At 55.8% G+C, this 17,348-nt stretch overlaps 2 protein-coding genes across 2 annotated transcripts; both read right to left on the minus strand.

Moving 5' to 3' along the window:
* Window positions 1–443: 443 nt before the first annotated feature.
* LOC134810615 (trinucleotide repeat-containing gene 18 protein-like) lies at window positions 444–789 on the minus strand. The gene has a single exon (XM_063815922.1). It carries the CDS (start codon window positions 787–789, stop codon window positions 511–513), a length of 279 nt encoding a protein of 92 aa, XP_063671992.1. The 3' UTR covers window positions 444–510.
* Window positions 790–3,912: 3,123 nt separating this feature from the next.
* Window positions 3,913–16,730, minus strand: LOC107971940 (trinucleotide repeat-containing gene 18 protein-like). Its single transcript, XM_063815924.1, has 10 exons — window positions 16,548–16,730; window positions 15,666–15,807; window positions 12,808–12,899; window positions 12,527–12,561; window positions 11,943–12,018; window positions 11,761–11,836; window positions 8,982–8,990; window positions 7,391–7,525; window positions 6,413–6,577; window positions 3,913–5,300 (listed from the first exon to the last, which is right to left on the minus strand). The coding sequence occupies exons 1-10, from the start codon at window positions 16,728–16,730 to the stop codon at window positions 3,913–3,915; spliced, it is 2,301 nt and encodes a 766-aa protein (XP_063671994.1).
* Window positions 16,731–17,348: the final 618 nt, after the last annotated feature.

The following is a 17,348-nucleotide window of genomic DNA, read 5'->3' on the forward strand; positions in this document are numbered from 1 at the left end:
GAGACTGAAAGATAGAGGTTGGGAGAGACCCAGAGAGAGTCAGAGGGCAAGAATGGCCAGAGACTCAGAGACAGACACTGGGAGAGCAGAGGAGACCCAGAGACAGAGATAGACGCAGAGACCGGGAGAGACAGAGAACAGGAGCCAGGCACTGAGAGTGGCAGGGACAGGAGGTCAGAGGCTGAGGGAGACCATAGGGAACAGAGCAGCAGATGCTGAGCTGAGCCCTGTCTGAGCTGCCTGGAAGGAGGCAGCCATCCCCAACCCACCCACCACCACCACCACCTACCTCCATGAAGTCCTTCCTCTGGCTGGAGACCTGCAGGGCCGCCAGGAGGCTGCGGCTGGACTTCTGGTCCCAGTGCTGTGTGGGGGAGAGAGGAGGGGCTTGGGTGAGCCCAGGGGCTGCTGCACCTGACGCCAGGCCCCAAGACAGGGCTGACCCACTGGGCAGGGCTGCTGATGCTCCAGCACCCAGAACGCCTCACCCTCAGGTCTGCCCTACACCGCCTAGGACTGGGGGGCCCAGCCCGGGGGGCTGCAGCCGGGCTGCAGGCTCACTTGGCCCTGGTGGAACTGCTTGCCTGGGCTGGTCTCCTCGGGGTGGTAGAACCACTTGACGCGGACCACCATGTTGTTGCCCCACGACTCCCACATGCTCTGGATGCAGCCGATGTAGGGCAGGTTGGGGTGGCCGGCAGAGAGGAACACGGCACAGTCCCCAATACGGATCATCTCCTTGCCGCACACGATGGCCTTGTAGAAGAGCTTGCGGGCCTTGCCCTTCATGCCACGCTGCTGCAAGGACACGTGTGTCACGGCACAGGCCCTGGCCCAGCCCTGAGGAGCCCGCCGCCTGGCAGGCTCTGCGCTTGGGACTCCAGGCCCTTGGCCTCTAAGTCAACCCCTATCCAACTCTTGGGAGAGGAGGAAGCCCCTTGTCTTGCTCCAAGTGGGGAAGCCCCTCTTCCACCTCTTTGATATGCTGGGTCTCCAAGAGGCGCTTCCCTTAATCTAAGGATTCTGCCGCTACGAGACTTTTTATTTTTGAGACAGGGTCTCCCTCTGTTGCCCAGGCTGGAGCGCAGTGGCGCCATCATGATTCACTGCAGCCACGAACTCCTAGACTCAAGAAATCCTCTCCCACCTCAGCCTCTGAGGAGCTGAGAATACAGGCGCACACCATACCCGGCTAATTTTGATTATTTTTGTAGAGAACAAGGTCTCACTATGTTGCCCAGGATGGTCTCAGACTTTTGGCCTCAAACCACCCTCCCACCTTTGCCTCCCAAAGCACTAGGATCGCAGTGTCAGCCACTGCACCTGGCCTTATTTTTCTTTTGAAAATTACTTTTTTCAGAGAAAGGGTCTTGCTCTGTCACCCAGGCAGGACTGCAGTGGTACTATCATAGCTCACTGCAGCCTCAATCTCCTGGGCTCAAGCCATCCTCCTCCCTCGGCCGCCTGAGTTGATGGGACTACAGGAATGCACGGCTAATATTTTCATTTTTGTAGAGATGGGGGTTTCACTATGTTGCCCAAGATGGTCTCGAACTTTTGACCTCAAGTGATCCTCCCACATAAGCCACCCAAAGAGCTGGGATTACAGGCGTGAGCTACCACACCTGGCCTTTTTTATCTTTTAAAAATTGTTATTATTATTATTATTCTTTTTGAGATGAAGTCTCACTCTGTCGCCCAGGCTGGAGTGCAGTGGCACTATCTTGGCTCACTGTAGCCTCTGCCTCCCAGGTTCAAGCAGTTCTACTGCCTCGGCCTCCCAAGTAGATGGGATTACAGGCGTGCACCACCACACCTGGCTAATTTTTGTGTGTGTATTTTTAGTAGAGACGGGGTTTCACCATGTTGGCAGTCTGGTCTCAAACTCCTGACCTCAAGTGATCCTCCTGCCTGGGCCTCCAAAAATGCTGGGATTACAGGTGTGAGCCACTGCGCCCGGCTAAAACTATTATTTTTTTCAAGACAAGGTCTCACGCTATCGCCCAGGTTGGAGTATAGTGGCACAATCATAGCTCACTGCAGCCTTGACCTCCCAAGCTTAAGTGATCCTCCCGCCTGGGCCTCCCAAAGTGCTGGGATTACAGACTTAAGCCACTGCACCTGGGCAAGAGAGACTTGAAACTCCATTCTAGAGCAGCTTTGGAAATGCTGCCTGAGACACCACTGACTCCTACTGGAACATGCAGGTGCTCCTGCCCCACACCTACAGCACGTTGGGGGCTCCCTGCCAGCCTGCCTGAACCACCCTCACTTCTCACACTGGGTCCTGTCATGTGTATGTACCTGTGTGTGCACATGTTCATCTGTGCATTTGTGCATGTGTGTTCATGCATGGATGCATGTGCATGCATGTATGTGACTACACTTGTGCACGTGTTCGTGTGTGTGCACGTGTGTTCGTGTGTGCACCCACGTGTTTGCGTGTGTATGCACGTGTACTCATGTGTGCGTGCACATGTGCATGGATGCATGTGCACGCATGTATGTGCCAACATTTGTGTACGTGTGCAAGAGTGCGTTTGGGTGGGTGTAGTGTATTTGTGTGCATGTGTGTGCATGTTCATGTTTACATGGTTCGTGTATGTGCCTGCATTCACATGTACATCTGCGTGCGTGTGTACTTGCTTTTGTGTGTGGCTGTATGTGCATTCGTGTGTCCATGTGCATGCATATGTGTGCGTGTGTGCGTGTGTGCATGTGCCTGTTTTTGAGTGCACTGTGTGCAAGTGTGTGTGCATGTGTGTAGACAGCCACAGGTAGGCTGGAAGGGCTCCTTCTGAACAGCTAACCCACTGCTGCAGGCAGGGCACACGGGACCCCAACCTGGCCAGCCAGGACTTTGTTTTCCAGGCCATATTGATTCACTCAGGGGTGGGCACATGATCCTGGCCAGGCCAAGGAGCTTCAATCCTGGACTTTTGCTAGCAAACCCGGGAAGGAGGTACCTTCTGCTGGGACTGCCACACTAGTGGCCAGCAGCCCGGGGCATAGCTGGGAACACTAAAATGCCACGCACAACAGGCTGTCAGGCCCCGCACCTGGAATCCCAGCACTCTGGGAGGCCGAGGCAGGAGGATCACTTGAGCCCAGGGGTTCGAGACCAGCCCAGGCAACACAGTGAGACCCTGTCTCTACAAAAATATTTTAAAATCAGCTGGGTAGCATGGTGGCACACGTCTGTAGTCCCAGCTACTCAGGAGGCCGAGGTGGGAAAACTGCTTGGGCGCAGATGTTCAAAGCTGCAGTGAGCTATGATGGCGCCGCTGCACTCCAGCCTGGGTGACAGAGCAAGATCCTCTCTCTTAAAAAAAAAAAGAAAGAAAGAAAAGAAAAAGCCAGGCGCGGTGGCTCACACCTGTAATCCCAGCACTTTGGGAGTCCGAGGCAGGCAGATCACTTGAGGCCAGGAGAGTTTGAGATCATCCTGACCCACATGGGGAAACCCCCATCTCTACTAAAAATACAAAAAATAGCCAGGCGTGGTGGCGTGCGCCTGTAATCCCAGCTACTTGGGAGGCTGAAGCGGGAGAATTGCTTGAACCCGGGAGGCAGAGGGTGCAGTAAGCCAAGATCACACCACCGCACTCCAGCCTGGGCAACAGAGAGAGACTCAGTCTCAAAAAAAGAAAAAGGAAACAATCCCAGAGGCCTGGAAAGCCCCTTCCACGTGGCGCTGACGCCTGTGGGTCTGTGCTGATCTTTGCACGTTTCCTTCATCTGGGCTCCACATGAGGGTGGCTCTGCCTCCCAGGACCAGAGGGCAGGACCGCTCTGCTCTGAAGGACTCAGGCATTGGAGTCCGACAGACCCAGGTGCCTGAGGACACTCTGAGACTCAGTGTACCCATCCATAAAGTGGGACGCCAGCCCTCCACCCTGGGGTTCTGGGAGGTTACCACACGCGGAGACACGGCGTGAAGCCGTGGGCCCAGCAGAGAGAGACAAGGCCCCCGGCCCCTCGGCCGTGCCCGGGCGCGAGCTTGCTCACCTGGGTGGGCTTGCCGAACCACTTCCAGAGCTGCCAGGCTGGCAGGAAGGCGGCAATCTTGGGCCGGTTCTCCACGGACGGCAGGCGCTGCCACTTGGCCAGCTCCTTGGTGGTGGGGAGGTGGACGCCCTCTCTCTTCTTGGGTCGGCTTTTGGCCCTGGCCTGAGCCTTGGGCTGCAGAGGCTGTGTGGGCTGCGGAGGAGGCGCCTGGGGCTGGGGCGCGGGCGTCTTCTTGCCTGGGGAGTGGGCCGAGGGCCGCACCTTGCCGGCCTGCTTGGTGGCCTTGGTGGGGAGCGCCGCCTGCGCAGAAGGGCCAGCCGTGGGGTCGGGGGCTGCCTCATCTTCCGAGCTGCAGGAAGAGTCCTCATCTGTGGTGGAGGAAGAAGAAGAGGAAGAGGAGGAGGAGGAGGATGAGGATGAGGAAGAGGAGGAGGAGGAAGAGGAGGAAGACGAAGAGGAAGAGGAGGAGGAGGAGGAGGAGGAGGAGGAGGCCGGTGAGGCCGCCCTGGAGCTGGCAGCGCTGCAGTTACGGCCCCCGGCGCCACGGCCCCCGGCGCCGCAGCCCCCGTCCCCGTTCTTGTCGCCTTCCTCCTCCCCTTCTGTCTCCGAGCCGCTGCTGCCGCTGCTGCCGCCGCTGCTGCTGCTCTCGGACTCTTCGGCCCCGTCCTGCTCAGCCTGGGCCTTGTCCGGGCTCCTGGGGTTCCCAGAGTCCTCGAAAGTAAGCCCCGGCCCGGGTTCCTGGGCGAGGTCCCGGTCGGTGGCCTTGGGCCAGGGTGCCTTGGGCTCGCTGCTGCCGGCCGCCGGGCGATAGCTGCCCAGGCTCAGGAGGCTCTTGGGCTCCTGCCAGCCCCCCGCCCCCGGATCCTCCCGGAGCAGCAGGGCCTCTTTAGCCTTCTTGCTTTTGGGTGACATGACACACTCGTGATCCAGTTTGACAAGCAGCTCGGCCTCCTCCCCCGGCCTCCGAGGGCCCTTGGCACCCGACTCCTCGGCTGCCCGTGCCTTCTTGGGCTTGGGGCGTGTGGCAGGCATGGTGATGAGGGGTGCTGGGGCCAGGGTGGTGGCAGGAGCTGGCAGCTCCACAAATGGCTCGGGTGCTGGGCAGCTGGTGAAGGCGGGTGGTGCGGGACTGGGCTGCGGCAGTGCCCGGCGCACCTTGGGGGCCTTGGCTCGCTTGTCCACAGGCTCTGGGGGGCTCTTCTTGGAACCTGGGGTGCTGCTCGGCTCCAGGGCTAGGGGGGTACTGGGGACTTCGTCTGTTGGGTTCCCTTCCTCCAGGGTAGCAGCTCTGTCTGCAAAACAAAACAGATGAGAGGCTGGGGCGGGGGCTTCCTGGCAGAGATGAGCTGTGGCTTTCATCAGAAAGGCCTGCTTCTGTGAGTTTTGTTTTTGTTTTTGTTTTTTTTTGAGATGGGGTCTCAGTCACCCAAGCTGGAGTGCAGTGGCGTGATTAAAGCTCATTGCAGCCCTAACCTCCCTGGGCTCATGTGAGCCTCCAGCCTCAGTCTCCCAAGTAATCTGAGGCCACAAGCATGCGCCACTATGCCTGGGGAATTTTTTGTATTATTATTATTATTATTTTTTTTTTGTAGAGATACAGTTTTGCTCTGTTGCCCAGGCTGGTCTTAAACTCCTGGGCTCAAGCGATCCCTGTGCCTGGGCCTCCTAGAGTGCTGAGAATAGGTGTGGACCACTGCGCCCAGCAGAAAGGCCTGGTTTCAATCCTGGCCCTGCTACTTCTTGAGCGGAACCTGGCTGCAGCCTTCTTAGGCCTCCTTCGGCAGTTCCCCTATAACAACCTTAAGTTGTGTTGGCCCCAAAGCGGGTCCTCCTCTGCTTTCAGCCTGCACGAAGCATTTTCTCTGGATTCTGGAAAGAAACACAGGCCAGCTGCAGCTCAGCTCTGCCTCTGACAAACCAACCTGCCTCCCTCAGCCTCAGTTTCCTCATCTATCACCTGGTCAGAACGGCCCTGCAGTGCAGGTGCAGAGTTCTCTCTCTCTTTTTTTTTTTTTTTGAGATGGAGTTTCGCTCTTGTTGCCCAGGCTGGAGTGTAATGGCACGATCTTGGCTCACTGCAACCTCCAGCTCCCAGGTTCAAGCGATTCTCCTGCCTCAGCCTCCCACGTAGTTGGGATTACAGGCACTCACCACCATGCCCGGCTAATTTTTATATTTTTAGTAGAGACGGGGTTTCACCACGTTGGCCAGACTGGTCTTGAACTCCTGACATCAGGCGATCTGCTCGCCTTGGCCTCCCAAAGTGCTGGGATTACAGGTGTGAGGCACCGCACTCGGCTCAGAGTTCTTACAGACAGCAGGCAGGCACTTCGACAGGTTCCCAAGCCCGGAGTTTGGATGCACGAAGGAGCTCCGCCCACCGCCCCTGCCCTGGGGACCGGGCCACCCCTGGCCTTGGCACTGGGTTTCCACCCACTCCCACGGGCCTTGGCTCCTGGCTCCTCCGACCCAGCCGTGCCACCATCTTTGCCCTCCCCAGTGTCTTTGCTGGTCTTCCGGCTGCGGCGCTTGGCACTTGGCACCAGGAGGGCCGGGGATGGCTCAGCACCTGTGGGGCAGAGGACAGAGTGGCTCATCAGGCCTGGGGTCCCCAGCTTGGAGCTTCCAAGACCGTGGTCTGTCCCGGGGATTGGGGATGGGGGCGGAAGCAACTGACACCAGGTGTCTGACCCCGGGTGGGCTCCCACGACAGGCTGTGAGGTCCAGCAGGGGAAACCCCGTCTGCAGGGGGCAGCCAGAGGCTCCCGAATAATGAAGTAAAACAAAGCACTTTGTGGAACTGGGACAGGTGGATAAAGATGCTGACTTTTGTTGTTTTTTTTTGGTTTTTTGGTTTTTTTTTTTTTTTGAGACAGAGTCTCGCTCTGTAGCCAGGATAGAGTGCAGTGGCAGGATCTCAGCTCACTGCAACCTCCGCCTCTCAGGTTCAAGGGATCCTCCTGCCTCAGCCTCCCGAGTAGCTGGGACTACAGGTGCATGTCACCATACCCGGCTAATTTTTGTATTTTTAATAGAGACAGGGTTTCACCATATTGGCTGGTATGGTCTCGATCTCTTGACCTCATGACCCGCCCATCTTGGCCTCCCAAAGTGCTGGGATTACAGGCGTGAGCCACCGCACCCAGCCATTAACAATTTTTGATCAGCTTCCCATGGCCTGGGCCACTGGGCTTGTGCTGTCCTCATGGACCCAGGACCCGGGAACCCTGGGATCTCACAGGAGCCCATCCATGGATTCTGCTACTTCTATCACCTGTGGCTCCAAATGACTTCAGACACAGCCCAGAGCTGGGCTTGGAGGGCGAGAGCCTCGGTGGGCGGCCCCTGGCAGGAGCCCGGGTGTCATGAGCTTGTCACTTACATTGGATCTTATAGTCAGGGGGCAGGAGGCGGATATGTGAGAGGGGGATCCTGCCCGTGTCTCCGTTGTCAAACTCCACGGTGGTCAAGTCCCCATCCTCCTCCAGGTCCAGTAACCCTGTGGGAGGAGGGGAGGCTCAGGGGAGGCCCTCCAACCTCCAGCTCCCTAGTGAGGCACAAAGGTCAGGATGGCAGAAACTGGCCCCTGTGCAGCCCTGGTCTCTATGGTACAGCAGTGGGGACATGGGTGGAGGGTATACAGTGGCTCAGAATGTGGGTGTTAGAGCCAGGCCATCCGGGCAGGAGAAATGGGTCTCCCTTTCTTTTTTTTTTTTTTTTTTGAGACAGAGTTTCACTCTCGATGCCCAGGCTGGAGTGCAATGGCGTGATCTTGACTTGCCGCAACCTCCGCCTCCCGGGTTCAAGTGATTCTCCTGCCTCGGCCTCCCAAGTAGCTGGGATTACAGACATGCGCCACCACGCCTGGCTAATTCTGTATTTTTAGTAGAGATGGGGTTTCTCCATGTTGGTCAGGCTGGTCTCAAACTCCCGACCTCAGGTGATCCGCTCACCTCAGCCTCCCAAAGTGCTGGGATTACAGGCGTGAGCCACTGTCCCTGGCCTGGGTCTCCCATTTCTAGCTGACTTTGGGTGACACAAGACAGCTGAGCACATGCACCTGTGCCCGCTCACGCACAAGACCCTCCTGCAACCACAGCAAAGGAGGGACACAGGTGTCAACCCTGAAGGACATGAAGAATGGGAAAGGGGAGGGCGGCAGTGGGAGACGGTGGCATTTCCGGAGAGATGCCGGGATGAACGTGCAGGAGCGGGCTTTGATCTCCTAGGAGGAGGTGATACCCACGAGGAGGAGGTGGTTTTCCCAAGAGAATCCTGCCAAGGCTCGGGCTCAAGAGGCCCCAACCACCTCCGGAGGCAGGGCTGAGGGAGACCTCAACACTGAACAGGCTGAGGGTGGCCCAGCTGGCAGGAGCTGGGAGGTTCACCCTAGAGAGAGGCTCCAGACTGAAGGACACTGAGCACAGGGAGGAGGCTGGACAGGCCCCCCAAAGGGTGATAGCCCAGCCCTCTTCCCAAACGCCAGATGCTGGGACTATATCCCCAAGGATGTGAGTCTTGCAGAATCTGGGCAGCCCCCTAACAAAACCTTCCTGTCCACCCGCTATGACAAAGACTCATGAGTGCACAGAGTTCCCATCAGCTTGATAATGTTCTCTTCATTCAGGGTCCCCAGATGCCTAAGAAGTTCTAACCAGAGGAAGAGCACAGCACCAGCAAACAGAAGGAGGGGGGACTGGGAAGAGAGAGGGAGCTGCAGAAAGCTAAAATGAGGCCAGGCGCAGTGGCTCACGCCTGTAATCCCAGCACTTTGGGAGGCCGAGAGAGGCAGATCACCTGAGGACAGGAGTTCGAGGCCAGTCAGGCCAACATGGTGAAATCCCGTCTCTACTAAAAATACAAAAAATTAGCTGGGCATGGTGGTGCATGCCTGTAATCCCAGCTACTCCAGAGGCTGAGGCAGGAGAATCACTTGAACCCGGGAGGTAGAGGCTGCAGTAAGCTGAGATCACTGCACCGCACTCCGGCCTGGGTGACAGAGCAAGACTCTGTCTCAAAAAAATACAGAAAGTTAAAATGAAAAACAATCCTCTGAGAAAGTTTAAAAAGAAATGTGTTGATAAAACAAAAAAAAAAAAATTTAAGGAATATTCAGAGAATAAGAAAGAACTCTTAAGGATTTTTTTTTTTTGAGACAGGGTGTCATTCTGTCACCCAGGCTGGAATGCAATGGCGCAATCATAGCTCACTGAAGCCTCGACCACCCAGGCTCAGGTGATCCTCCCACTTCGGTCTCCCAAGTAGCAAGGACAACAGGTGCACACCACCAAGCCTGGATAATTTTTTTTTTTTTGAGACAGAGTCTCACTATGTTACCCAGGCTAGAGTGCAGCAGTGTGATCTCGGCTCACTGCAACCTCTACTTCCCAGGTTCAGGTGATTCCTTCCTGCCTCAGCCTCCCGAGTAGCTGGGATTACAGGCACCCACCACCACGCCCAGCTTATTTTTGTATTTTTAATAGAGACGGGGTTTCACCATGCTGCCCAGGCTGGTCTCAAACCCTGACCTCAGGTGATCTGCCCACCTTGGCCTCCCAAAGTGTTGAGATTACAGATGTGAGCCACCACGCCTGGCCCAAGCCTGGCTAATTTTTGTATCTTTTTGTAGAGACATGGTCTTGCTATGTTGCCCAGGCTGGTTTCGAACTCCTGGGTTCAAGTGATCTGCCCACATCAGGCTCCCAAATTGCTGGGACTACAGATGTAAGCCACTGCAGCTGGTGGAGAATTTTTTTAAATGACAGCAGAAAATTTTAAAATTCAAGAAAACAGAAGGGGTTAGAAGATAAAAGTAGAGAAAATCTCTCCGCAAGTTGAACAAAATAAGAAAATATTAACAGAAAAAAAGACACACACACCAGGGGCCATGGGACCTAGCCCAAGTTCCAGGGAAAACATGAAATTCACAAGAGAAGTTATCCAAGTTGTGCTACAAGTAGAGCTTCCAAGAATCAAGGAAATGTGCTTCAAAATCAAAGCCTCCCTCTGCAGATACCAAGCATGATGAGAACACACACACACACACACACGAAATTCCAGATCTAGGGACAGTGAGAAGATCCTAAAAGTTTCCAGAGATAAAAAAGCAGGTCTCCCACAATGATTTTGGAATCACAATCTTGAATGTCTTCAACATGGGAAGCAAGAGAAAAATAGAAAAATGTCTTTGAAATGGTGAGGGGAACTATTTCCAGTCGTGAATTTATACCCAGCTCAACTATCTCTAAAGAATAAGGGTACCCAGCTCAACTATCTCTAAAAAATAAGGGTAGAATGAAGAGATTTGCAAATACACAAGGATGTGAGAAATTTAACTCCCACAGACTCTTCCTCAGAAAGCTACTCAAAGATCCACTGTTTAAAACAAGGAGCTGAACCAAAAAAGAGAAAAACATGCAATGCAACAAAAGTGGTTCCCAGGATGAGGGACAGGGAAGGCCCAAGAATCCAGAATGATACCCATGAGGCAGGCCTAGAACACAGCCAGCACCTCCCAGTACAGGGGGACAGCGTGTGCCAGGAAATCTGAATCTAAGGCCAACTTCTGCTTTATTAACAGCACTTTCAGAATTTGGATGATAAATGAGTGACTAATACAATGGAAAAAACTAAGTCTTCTGGCCTGAGATCCTCTACTCAGGCTGGACCAGTCATCTGTTGTTTTGCTGAGCTGGCATTGGCTTCCATCTTCTGGGTGTGAATGGATTGTAGGCCAAGCAGTGGACTGTATTTGGCATGTGAGTGGGCTTTTTTTTTTGCACAGGCGGGGAATGTCTAATCCACATCCATACCCCCTCTCTAGGATACATTGCTTTTGCAAAAGCTAAGGGTTGGACCATTTGACTGTCTTTCTTGCCTGTCTGATATCCACACCTAAATTTCCTAGGTTACCTGTTGTTTTTCTCCATCCAGCCCCCATTCTTTTTTCTTTTTTTGAGACGTAGTCACACTCTGTCACCCAGGCTGGAGTGCAGTGGTGCAATCTTGGCTCACTGCAACCTCTGCCTCCCAGGTTTGAACGATTCTCCTGCCTCAGCCTCCCAAGTAGCTGGGATTACAGGCGCCTGCCACCATGCCCAGCTAATTTTTGTATTTTTAGTAGAGATGGGGTTTTACCACGTTGGCTAAGCTGGTCTTGAACTCCTGACCTCAAGTGATCCACCTACCTTGGCCTCCCAAAGTGCTGGGATTACAGGCATGAGCCACCACACCCAGCCTCATTCTCTCTTATTCTAACAACATGTCCACTTTGCAGGGGAAGCCACCCTCCCATCTTTCTCAGTCCACGAATAAAAGGGAGGTGACCTCACTCCTTAACCCCAGGGATGAGAATCTGACCCAGGCCCGGTTGATCAGACTCACGGTGGTAGGATCAATGAAAACCATGTGGCCCAAGTCAGTTCACACTAGAACTTGTGTGGGAAAACCGGGACTGAGAAATCCTACAATGGTAAGATTTCTTAAGATGGTAAAATACAATCTCCAAGGAGCTAGTGTGAAGCCAGCACAGATGACAGCACTGCTGACAGATACTCAGAGCTGGAGTCCTGATGACATCGTTTAAATGGCACCTGGATCCAACCATGCCTGAAGGCCATACAGTTTTCAGTTATGTGAGCCCACACGTCTTTATTCTTAAGCAGTTAGAGTTGGGTTTTAGTAGCCAAACAAGTCCATACTGAGATGTTAGACGGCAGGGGAGAGTTGGGGAGGAGGTATCTCACCTCAGACCATGCTGGCTCCAGTAGGCTGCAATCCTGGTCCCTTGTGGCAAGAAGCGAGTGGCAGCTGGCCTCACATCGATGATCTAGGAGGGCATGGGATGAGTCCAAGGTGTGGACACAGTTGTGGCCGTGGCCTTGGACACCCAGCCCACCCCAAGCCTCCCGAGGCCCCACCCCTCCCCCTCTCACTACCTCCTGCAGCAACTGCTCCAGACAGTAGATGTGGGGCCGGTTCCCACGCTCACCCTCCACCACCACGCGGTATCTGTAGGAGCAAACGAGGTGTGAGGTGGCAGAGGCCAAGACCTCCCCAGAGGGCCTCAACCCCACCAGCACCAGCACTGCCTCCTAGACCACTGGGAGGTGACACCAGGACTCAGAGGTTTGCTGACTTGCTGAATTTGGGAATTCTCCCCCTTTCTGGGTTCATTTTCTTCATCTGTAGGACTAGGGGTTGTAGAGCACACCAGGCTGGCGCAGTCCAGATCCTGAGAGAGGCCAGCACGCTCTCTCACCCCTTCCCACTGTGGCTCCTGCCATGGAGCAGCCGTGCCCAGCCCGTGGGAGGGTTCACCCGGTACTCCCTCAAAGTGCCCAGGGCCTCCCAGTCAGCTCTGAGCCCACTCATGCCCCTGCCCTGTGCCTTCGGGGGAAGCCACAGCCCAGAAAGGAGAAGCAGCCAGGCACAGAGGCGGCCGGGACACGGGGCGGGTATGGGACACAGGGCGGGTATGGGACACGGGGCTCTGCGCTGGACTTCCCACCCCACTCACATGTCTGGCGAGTGCACGGTCTGCACGTGCCCAGCCTACAGCAGCTTGTCGTCCATGGGGATGAGCACACGCAGGCCGTCCTTCAGCTCGTCCTTGTCGATGATGCAGGAGCGAGGGGCTGCAGGGGTTGGATCGTGAGGCAAGACTGGAGCCAGGGATGTCTGCGACACCTCTCCCTCCTCCTGTCACCCCCAAGTCATCCCCTTGGAATGGAGGCCCTGGTGCTGGGTGGGCCTGTGGGGCTGAGACATGTGCACTCCTTCGTCTGCCTGTATGTGTACCCGTGCAGACCTGTGTGTACCAGTGGGCACGCACAGGGTGCCGTGGCCAGCCCCTCTCCTCCCAGCCCCCTCCCCGGCCTGGCCCCAGATGTCTGCAAAGACCCCAGGTGGGTGTGAACCCAGGGATGAAAGCCTGCACGTGCTGTCTCTTCCCACCTCAAGACCAGCAGCCTCTGGGCCTGGCATGAAGCTCTGGGTTCCAGCCATCACCGGACACTCACAGCGACCATCCTCCCTCATGACGTCTGCCCTCACCTTACTGCTGCCCTCAGCCAAACTTCTAGGACTTTCTTTTTATTTTATTTATTTATTTATTTATTTTTGAGATGGAGTTTCAATCTTGTTGCCCAGGCTGGAATGCAATGGCATGATCTCGGCTCACTGCAACCTCTGCCTCCTGGGTTTAAGTGATTCTCGTGCCTCAGCCTCCCAAGTAGCTGAAATTACAGGCACCCGCCACCACGCCTGGCTAATTTTTGTATTTTTAGTAGAGATGGGGTTCCGCCATGTTGGCCAGGCTGGTCCCGAGCCCCTGACCTTGGGTGATCCACCCGCCTCAGCCTCCCAAGTGCTGGGATTACCGGTGTGAGCCACCATGCCCGGCCTCTTTTTTTTTAATAATTTTTTCAGGCCAGGTGCGGTGGCTCACGCCTGTAATCCCAGCACTTTGGGAGGCTGAGGCAGGCAGATCACAAGGTCAGGAGATCAAGACCATCCTAGCCAACATGGTAAAACCCTGTCTCTACTAAAAACACAAATATTAGCCAGGCGTGGCAGTGCACGCCTGTAGTCCCAGCTACTTGGGAGGCTGAGACAAGAGAATTGCTTGAACCTGGGAGGCAGAGGCTGCAGTGAACCAAGATCACGCCACTGCACTCCAGCCTGGGTGACAGAGAGTGAGATTTTGTCTCAATAATAATAATAATAATAATAATAATAATAATAATCTTTTCAGAGACAAGGTCTTGCTCTGTCATCCAGCCTGGAGTGCAGTGGCAAGATCATAGCTCACTGCAGCCTCAAACTCCTGGGTTCAAGCCATCCTCCCACCTTAGCCTCCTGAGTAGCTGGGACTATAGGTGCGCACCACCATGCCTGGCTAATTATTTTTTGTAGAGACAGGGTCTTGCTACGTTGCCCAATTGATCTTGAACTCCTAGTCTCAAGTGATCCTCCCACCTCGGCCTCCCAAAGCACTGGGATTACAGGTACATGTGACCACACCCCACCTACCTCTGAGACTTTCCATCCACTTTTTCTTTCTGGTGGAAATGAATGCCCAGGGGCAAACTTCCCTAAGGCTGTCACCTCTCATTGCCCCAACTCTCTGCTCCCTCCCTCTCCCTGCCCCTGCCGAGACACTTGGGCCTGCCCTTCCTTCTCAGTGGAACCTTTCACCTGGTCTGTCCCTGACATTCCCATTACCCAGATGACTCGCTGGGAGAGGGATGGTTGGGACCGCCCTATCCCTGCCTGTGCCTGCACAGAGCCCTCAGGTGGCCTTGTCACAGGCAGAGTCCACTTCCCACGCCTTGACGTTGGGCTTGGCCATGTGGCTCTCAGAAGTGGCCGGGGCCCAATGCTGAGCCTAGGCCTCAAGAGAGCTCTTAAGCCCAACTTTTCCTCTTAAGCCATGGGTCTGGCAGGATAAACAACGCATGCAGAGAGGACTACAGACCTGGAGCAGCTGACCCCTGGCCAGCCCATCACCGCAGGAGCGAGGCCACTGGGGGTCTGCATGGCCACCCAGCAGCCCTACGTGCCCCTGAGACGCACACAGGTGGTGGCTGGTTGTCACATAGCAGCAGGTGACCAATGCAGCCTTGGGGTGGCCGACTCCTTCTCACTCGCTCCCCCATCCATACCCACGATCTCGCCTCTGGGCTACAGACCCCTGGGTCCGAGCCTGGGCATGACTTCCCGATAGTCATCAAATCCCAGCAGATGACCCTCCCTGACCTGGGTCTCAGGGACAGGGCCTCCGCCCACCCCCACACCTGTCCTCACCCTTCCCTTCCCCTCTCCTCTGCCTGCACCCCCGACCCCACCTCCCATCCACTCTCCCTCCTAATGCGTGCACCCTGCCCCGCCTCCTTCCCTGCTGCCCCCATGGCAGCCCCAGGCTACAACCCACTCTTGCCTGGACAGCAAAGCCTCCTAACTGGACTCCTTGCCTTCCCTGGGGCCTCCACTCATTCTCTGTGCATCACCAGACAGCTTTTTTTTTTTTTGAGACACAGTTTCGCTCTTTTTGCCCAGGCTGGAGTGCAATGGCATGATCTTGGCTCACCACAACCTCCGCCTCCTGGGTTCAAGTGATTCTCCCGCCCCAGCCTCCCGGGTAGCTGGGATTACATGCGCCCACCACCACACCCAGCTAATTTTTGTATTTTCAGTAGAATCAGGGTTTCACCATGTTGGCCAGGCTGGTCTGGAACTCCTGACCTCAGGTGATCTGCCCAACTCGGTCTCCTAAAGTGCTGGGATTACAGGCATGGGCCACCACGCTCGGCCCAGACAGCTCGTTTTAAAGCCAATCTGACCATATCACATCCCCACATCTAACCTCAGAGAGCTTCTCATTTTCCTTAGGGCCAACACGGAACTCCTTCCCAAGCCCCGCAGGACCTGCCTCCTCCCTGGTCCCAAGGCGGCTCTCTTGCCTCATCTGCAGTTGACTAAGCTGCAGCCAGTCCAGCCTTCTCATCCACCTGGGTAACAGCCTCAGGATCTCTGCTCCTGCGGTTCCCTGGCCCCAGCTAGCCCAGCCCTTCCGTCTCAAGCCTTGCTCAGATCTGCCTCCCCCAGGGGAGGCTCCAGCAGCCCCGCCCGGCACATGTGGCATCATGGCCACTCACCCAGGGTCAGCAGCCGCTCCACAGCCCCGCCACGCGGCAGGTGCTCGTCCTCAGAGAAGCTCGAGTCTTGGTTGGGTTCAAAGTCCTCCTCGGCTGCCATGCTCTCCATCAGCTTGCTCACAGCGCCCCCCTTGCTGCGGTTCTGGGGACAGAGCATGGCCGACAAATGACTTAGGACCTGAACGGGGGTCCTGCCGGGCTGGGGACCCTCTCTGGAAACCTGGAGCCACAGTCAGGCCGCAGGGGGAATCTGTCATGTGCATGGCAGGGATCCCAGTTAGGGGCACCCCAGAGGCCAGGGGGAGGGTGAAATGGGCCCAAAACCCAGCTGGCCCATGCTCAGTACTTGGTGCTCAATACTCAGTACTCTGTGCTCAGTATCAGCACTCAGCACTCAGTACTCACTACCATATCTCTGTTCATCACTATGGCAGGTGCCTCCGTTCCCTTCTTAGAGAAACTTCAGCAGCATCTCCAGCATTTCCACCCAATGGGCTTGAGGAAAAACCACTTGGGCAGGGGCTAGCAGGTGTGGGGAGTGGGCATGCCATCATCTGCCACTCGGGCAGATTCACCCAAGCCTGAGGGCCCTGTGAGGACCTGGTGCTGGGCTGGGGGCCTGTCACCCAGGTCTCCTGGTCTCTGTTCCAGTGTCCCTTGCCCCCGCTAGAGCAGACATTTCCTGAGGACAGGAGCAGAGTCCCCAGTATCTCCTTATCCCTGGAGCACGGGGACGGCCACGTCACCCTCGTCACCCGCAACCTCTCTGAGCCACAGCTACAGGGGGGGTGAATACAGAGCAGCAGGTGGAGCCCCTGGCCCTGACCACAGGAGCATGGCTCAGCCCCCCACAGCCCCCCACCAGGGCACGGTGAGCCTCACCTGCTTCTTCACCTCCTTTCCTTTGGCCTTGGCTTTGCTCCTTCTGGCAGCAGTCAGGGAGATGCCGTGAGGAGCCCTGGCCTCAGAGGGCAAGGCGGGAGCTTGGGGTGGCGGCAGCCCAGCTCCTGGCACGGCCTCTTTCCTTTTCTTCTTCTGGAGGAGGAAGCAGCAGAGAGGATCCATGAAATAGCAGGGAAAGTGCAGGCAGCACCCCTGTCCCCCTGACTCACTCACTCCCAAGTTCTGTGCCACCCCAAGTGTGCCCTCCCAGGAGGAACAAAACGCCCCTTCTCTCTCTCCCTGCAAGTGTTTTTGGTTTTGGGTTTTTTTTTTTTTTTTTTGAGACGGAGTCTCGCTCTCACCCAGGCTGGAGTGCAGTGGCGCTATCTCGGCTCACTGCAAGCTCCACCTCCCGGGTTCACGCCATTCTCCTGCCTCAGCCTCCCGAGTAGCTGGGACCACAGGCACCCGCCACCACACCCGGCTAATGTTTTTGTATTTTCAGTAGAGACGGGGTTTTACCATGTTCGCGAGGATGGTCTCAATCTCCTGACTTTGTGATTCGCCCGCCTCGGCCTCCCAAAGTGCTGGGGTTACAGGCGTGAGCAACCGCGCCCGCCCGGCCTTTTTTTTTTAGAGACAAGGTCTCGCTCTGTTGCCCAGGCCAGAGGACTGTGGCACCATCACCACTAAATGCAGCCTCGACCTCCTGGGCTCATGTTATCCTCCTACCTCAGCCTCCTGAGTAGCTGGACTACAGGTGCACACCACCACACCCAGCTAAGTTTTTATTTTTTATTT

The sequence above is a fragment of the Pan troglodytes genome, chromosome 6 (assembly GCF_028858775.2).
Source record: "Pan troglodytes isolate AG18354 chromosome 6, NHGRI_mPanTro3-v2.0_pri, whole genome shotgun sequence".
Classification (NCBI taxonomy): Eukaryota; Metazoa; Chordata; class Mammalia; order Primates; family Hominidae; genus Pan; species Pan troglodytes.

What these genes read in the sequence shown, in the direction of transcription:
- LOC134810615 (XM_063815922.1), bottom strand. Translation starts at nt 789, where the DNA reads ATGAAGGGCAAGGCCCGCAAGCTCTTCTACAAGGCCATCGTGTGCGGC.
- LOC107971940 (XM_063815924.1), bottom strand. Translation starts at nt 16,730, where the DNA reads ATGGATCCTCTCTGCTGCTTCCTCCTCCAGAAGAAGAAAAGGAAAGAG. An exon ending in GTACACACAGGTCTGCACGG is followed by an intron (nt 12,562 to 12,807) that starts GTACACATACAG and finishes AAGCTGCTGTAG; the next exon opens with GCTGGGCACGTGCAGACCGT. An exon ending in CCCTGACTATAAGATCCAAT is followed by an intron (nt 6,578 to 7,390) that starts GTAAGTGACAAG and finishes TCTGCCCCACAG; the next exon opens with GTGCTGAGCCATCCCCGGCC.